At 48.1% G+C, this 6233-nt stretch overlaps 1 protein-coding gene across 1 annotated transcript; it reads left to right on the top strand.

Moving 5' to 3' along the window:
* Positions 1-4710: 4710 nt before the first annotated feature.
* On the top strand, positions 4711-5600 carry EI90DRAFT_3124597 (uncharacterized protein; the record flags this gene model as incomplete). Its single annotated transcript, XM_039063736.1, has 2 exons — positions 4711-4735; positions 5302-5600. The coding sequence occupies 2 exons, from the start codon at positions 4711-4713 to the stop codon at positions 5598-5600; spliced, it is 324 nt and encodes a 107-aa protein (XP_038915338.1).
* Between the last annotated feature and the right edge of the window lie 633 nt (positions 5601-6233).

Raw genomic sequence — 6233 nt, forward strand, 5'->3', positions numbered from 1 at the left:
CGACACTTTCCAGACAAGCATGCAACATCTATGCTCCCAACTCTGGACCTCCACTCCAGAATCCCATTTGCATCTCCATCTCTGGAACTCTGGTCTTAGCTCTGACCTCAGACTTTGAACCCACCTCCACATATACCCATTGTATTGGTTAGCCAATTCCATTTATTTACCTTTGCCAATATTCTGGAGTTTAACTTCCAAGTTCAGACTTTCCAGACTTACTTCGGACCTTGCAACTATTGCATTGTGTCAGGGTTCAGCACCCTGCCCTAGGGTGCCCCAGACTCCCCAACCACTCCCTTCCTTCCATTCCTTCATTGTTGCCTTGTTGTTGCCTTTCTGTGTTGTGTATCCACACGCACAGGATAGCATGGGAACTTTCTGAGTGAGCAGCTCACCCAGAATGTTCCCACACTTACTGGGCACTGCCACCTGGATGTTCCCTCCAGGTCACACTACACAACTCTAGGAGCTGTATAGTTGTGGGCATGTGACCCATTCGTTTATATAGCAACCATATGGGGAGATGAGACCTTTACCCTTCTTCTCATCTCATGCCCTGCATAGGCAAGTGTACATATTCTATTTCTTTTACTATACATCTCATGCCCCACATGGTGTGAGGACAGGTTGGATGGGGGTTTGTTAGAACTGGGTGAGGGCAGACGATTCTGGAGGGGAACCGGAGACTTAGCAAGGAGGGACCTTGGCCTCAGCGACTCATGCGGAGCGCTGTGCCATTGCTGTTTGTCCATTTGGTCCTTAATTTCAGAGGCGGCGAGCAGGAAGTCTCTAGGGGGCATTTCAGGTCAATTTTAGACTGAAGGTCCAAAACGTGTATGTACAAGCGCCTGTATATAATAGGGAGACAATAGCACAAGGAAATCAAAGGGGGTCTGAAACGGAACAAAGGCGTCCAAACAGGAACAAAGGGATGAAGCGGAGTGGCACCAAAAGGTCATAGGTTAGAACCTGTGGTACCTCCGAAAGGAGATAGGGAGGGCGAAGCCCAGTTGTCAGGGCATACACCCTGACCTAGCCCATACCTGCATCCACACCCGCACTTGCACCCGCACCCAGCTGTTGCACTTCCTTGTGTGCCCTGTGCCGGACACTGTAGGCGGGCACAGCTGGTACTGCATAAACAAACCGAATATCACGATTTCCCCATCCCTGCACATCCCCACTTCACGAAACACATCATACACGTCCTCATATACTATTCCTATCCTTCCATGATTTTTTCCTATTTTTCCAGACACATTCCCAGTCCTCACAGACCAAATTCCCACGCCCACCCCGCAGCGCGGCCACACTCAGACTGGATTTCACTTATCTCAGCAACCACTGTACCGATTTGGACGATATTGGTACGGTTGGAAACGCGCCATTTAGGAGTATTAGGATCCATGATTAGCGGGAGTTCATTGGCGATGGATAGGGTTGGGTATTTTTTGGCTGGAAATCATTTATTGCTTTATTGTTTTCTTGATTATTGTTTTCCCTTCTTTTTTCCGATATTGTTTGTTGCCCGTATGATCCACCTAAGCACATGGGGCACATCGGATATTTTTTATCATTTTTATTTGATCATTTCTCATATATACCTGTACATGAGGATGTATCTACTTTTCCCCTGGGATTAGAAACCACCGAGTTTGCCCCTCCCAAGCTAGTAGGGAGTATTAACGACGAAGAACATCAGTAAGAAGACCTCTATATCAGTCCTCGCCTTAGTGTCACCCAGAGAGGTGGGGTGAGAGATTGACTGGAGTACACCATGCACCGTACCACACCGGACCATACCATATCACCATTACCCCTTTTCCCTGACCTGTTGGATACCAATCCGGTCCCCGTCCTTTCCTGTTTTCCTAGTGGGTTAGATCCCTAGCCCGCTTACAACGCTCAGTGCGGCTGGATGGCCCGGACCTTGGGTCTCGGGTCTCATGTGACTTCCAGATATCTCCAGAAGTTTTTGATCTATTGTGGCCACTGTGGGAAGATGAGAAGTTAACTTCCTTCTCATCTCTGACCCACAGTAGGCAAGTTGTATATACTTGCCTCTCTTCTATATATCATCTCTGACCCACAGTAGGATTGTGCCCTGGATAGGGCTGGCCAGACCAGAGAATGTGGACCATAGGGGAGGGTCATGGGGACCCGGGAGTTGTCCCCTGACACCAGAGGGGCAGGAGGACAAGGTGAAGTGGGGATGATGACTAACTGGCTAGAATGGAGAGAAGCAGCAGTCCAAATGGGGGTGGGGGGAAAGTGCGAGAGATACATTACAAGCAGCAAAAGTGCTGAGTATGATCTGTGGAGCTTGGAGGTTGCAGAGCTTATGGAGGTTATGGAGGCGGGGTTGAAAGTCTGAGGAATGTTGGCAATGGTGTTTACGTAGTATGAGGTCACCAATGCAATGGACTTAAGCTGAGGTGGAGTCAAAGTCCAAGGTTGGAACTATGATGGAATCTCGGAGCGAAGGTACAAGCAGTGTCCGAGTACAGGGTATGGGACAGTGGCGGAAGGTCATAGCTTGCCGGAGGTTTGGTGGAAGAGGGTCAGAGGGAGGAGAGAGAAGAGAGGAGCGGGGAGAGGAGTGAGGAGAGGAAAGGTGTCAGGTCTGAAGGTGAGTATCGGAGCGGACAGGAGTAGGGTAGGAGAGTGATGGAAGGGTGGAGGTGTCATGAGGAGTAAGAGAAGTAAGGGGATGAGTAAGAGGAGGAGGGTGGTGAGAGGAGTGATGTTCAGTCCGAGGTGAGTATCAGAGCAGACAGAGATAGGGTAGGAGAGTGACAGAAGTAGGGTAGGAGAAGGACGGAAGGGCCGAGGTGACGTGAGGAGTAAGAGGAGGTGTGGTGTTGGGTCCAAAGGTGAATATCGGAACGGATGGTGGTAGGGTGGGACTCTGGAGGTGGTGAAGATGGGGGTCTGGGAGTTGGATCAGGATCGGGTATGTACGGATATGACAGGGTTGAGGTCAGGGAGCCTCCGAGTCCGAGGCTGGGCCCTGACACATTGGCCCATTCATTCCCGCTATTTCCCTCATTTCTATTTGGGCTGCTGCTTCTTCCTATTCAGTCAGCTAGCCATTCCCCACTCCCATCCTCCTTCCTTCCTCCTTGGGCCTTGGCCCTTCACTCCTCCTTTGGGAAACACCATTGAGTCAAACCCTTGACCCTTGGTGTTGTTCCTCCTTCCAGCTCCCTTTGTCTCCTTTTGGACTACCCTTGCTCCTTTTGATTCTGGACCCCTCCTGTATATACAATGTACCTAGTAACTTGTAACCTCAGTCTGAAATTGACTTGATTTCCCCCTAAGAGACTTCCCCCTCACTAGATCTGAAATTAGGGACCTCTAGGAAAACCAGCAATGGCACAGCACTCCACCTGAGTCACTGAGGCCATAAGTCTCCAATTCCATTCTGGAATCATCTGAACCCACTGTATCTAACACAATCCCATTGTCCCCTGATGAAAACCAAGGGGACCTCAGGGTTGGGTTGTTGAAGGCAAATCATGTATTTTAGTAATCAAGTGTTTTTAGAACATGAAGGGGGGGGGGGGGCACAAAGCAAAAAGGAGGACCTAATCCCACAGGAGATTACTTTTGTCTGAGACTCATCAGCTTTTTGCCCTTAAGGTATTTATATTCTCTGGGAAAGGTCTCTGCACAGGAACAGTGGGATGTTTCATTTAGAACATCTCAACATGCTTAGAAAGCAATATAAAAGCTTAATAAGCATGCACCAATGACTAATCCAAAAATAGAAGTAATATAAACTTATATAATGTATATATGAAGTATATATCCTGTTAATCTTGGGTGGAAATCAGATTTATCATGCTTGTAGTCATCCTAAAAATATGATAAAATATGCAACAGAAAGCTACAATGCTGTAGAATTACTCCTTATATGATATTTTCCCTGTACCCAATATTCCAGACTACAACTTCCAAGTTCTGGACCTTTCTGGACATTTTCCTTGTAGTACCCCTGCTCACTTATGAACAGACTTAACCTTTGTTATTCAGTTGGTTGGCCATTCTCCCACTCCACACTTCTCAGATATAATTTGGGCTTTTTTCCTAAAAACCATTTGTCCTGTGGAGTCATTCTACTATTCACTTCTCCTTCCCCTTGTTAACATTTGGCATGAGTGCTGAGATAGTGGAAAAGATGTAGGCAGGCCTCCAGCCACTATGTAATAATACTACAAAAGTGGATTGAATGAACAAATAAATTCTGTCAACTCCACTACAACATTGCTGGATGAAGGGACAAAGTCATGTGTGGGCGACACAATGATCACACCAACACTACTGACAATACAACCTCTGCCTAACACAAGCATGCCTGCTCTTTTTTTACTGTATTGTTTGTATTGTTTGTGTTATTCACGCATTCTACAGTTTATATTGTTAGTATTGGTTGTATTGTTTGTATCATTTGGTATTGTTGGTTTCATATTGTCAGTATTGCTTGTATTGTTTGGGTTCTTCATCATTTGTATTGTTGATATTGTGTTGTCAGTGTTGTTTGGATGATGTTACTTAAAGTAAGGAGTGGAAGCTGATTCCACCACTTATCCACTTTCTAAAGCTCTGAATTCCACAACAGATCTTGCTCATCTCATTTGCAAACCTTGTATGTGCCCTTCCTCATCTCCAGCCATCACTGATTCTGTTGGGTAGAGTAGCTTAAACATGCCTCTGCTTGTTGGCAAGAAAGGTGAGTGCAATGCCAACATCATTGCCCCTCATTTGTTGTGCTCATTGTATCTCTCCAGGGTGGTTTCTGAAGATGGGAGGCTCAAGTGTACCAAATGTGCAGAAGATTTCAAGAACCAGAGTGCCTGCAAGCTCCATATGCCCAAGGTCCACCAAGAACATATTGCTGCTGGAAAGGAAATCATCATCTTGCATAATACAGAAACTGATGAATTCCATTGTCCCCAATTGGACAACTTTCCCACTCCATGCACCCAAGTGGCATGTAAACACCCCCATATATGAGCCAAGGCAACAAAGGTGATGGAACTCAGATCCTCTTCAAGGGCATCTCCCCCTCCATCCTTCCCAAGCACATATATCCCAAGTGAGCTGCCCTCCCTGAGTGCAGCTGTCAATCCCCATGACAGCACTGGTGTTGTTCTGCATTCAGCCAGCCTCTCCCCCAGAGATTTGCCAAGGGTGTCATATCTGTGCATACCCGATCCCGACCTGACTCCTGGACCTCCTTCTTCACCACCTCTGGAGTCCTACCCTACCACTGTCCATTCTGATATTCACCTTCAGTCCTGACACCACACCTCCTCTCACCTCCCATGCCACCTCCACACCTCCATCCTTCTGCTGTCCTATCTCCATCTGCTCCGATACTCACCTTGGACCAAACACCACTCCTCTTGCCACCCTCCTCCTACTCCTCCCCCCACTCCTCCGCTTCCTCCTCACAACACCTCCACCCTTCCATCATTCTCCTACCCTTTGCCCGTCCGCTCCGATACTCACCTTCGGACCTGACTCCTTTCCTCTCCTCTACTCCTTTCCTCTTTCCTCTTTCCTCTCTCTTCCCTCTGGCCCTCTTCTGCTGACCTTCCGCCAAGTTACAACCTTCCGCCGCTGTCCTGTACCTCATACTCAGACACCACTCATACCTTCACTCTGTCATATCCATCCCCGGCCATCGACTTCCAACCCCTCCGATTCCTCCAGTCTACTTCCGCTCCTTCTTCACTAACCTCGGAGCTCCCATATTCCGCTATCCCCTTGGTACCCCTCGATGGTCACCACCTCCTTTCAATTTATTACCTATGCCTCCCTAAGTACAGAGCCCCGAAGGCTTCCGGACAGCTCTGACGTCCGCTAGCGCACTCCCGCCTCTGCTGGACAATACACTCGCTTGCCCTGCAAAGCCCACCTTCGGGCCTATCCCTCCTTTCCATTAACCCTGTAACCCGACTCGTCGGTAATATTCAACCGGCTAATGTCTAAACCCTGTTAGCTCCGGCTCCGCCATTTGCGGACCCGCCCTCACTGTAACTATATATACTTAACTTGTACATAGGTTACACTCCAGTAATAAAATCGACTAGAGTTTACCCTCTTCAGTTCTGGTGGCCAGTTAGTAAGTTAGGGCATGGACGTGTTTACTTGGCACAGTGCTCCTGGCATAAGTCGCTGAGGCTGAAGCCCTCCATCACGGAGACACTCCCTCGTCTCAACCA

The sequence above is a fragment of the Cantharellus anzutake genome, assembly GCF_015039405.1.
Source record: "Cantharellus anzutake strain C23 chromosome Unknown EI90scaffold_28, whole genome shotgun sequence".
NCBI classification, from domain to species: Eukaryota; Fungi; Basidiomycota; class Agaricomycetes; order Cantharellales; family Hydnaceae; genus Cantharellus; species Cantharellus anzutake.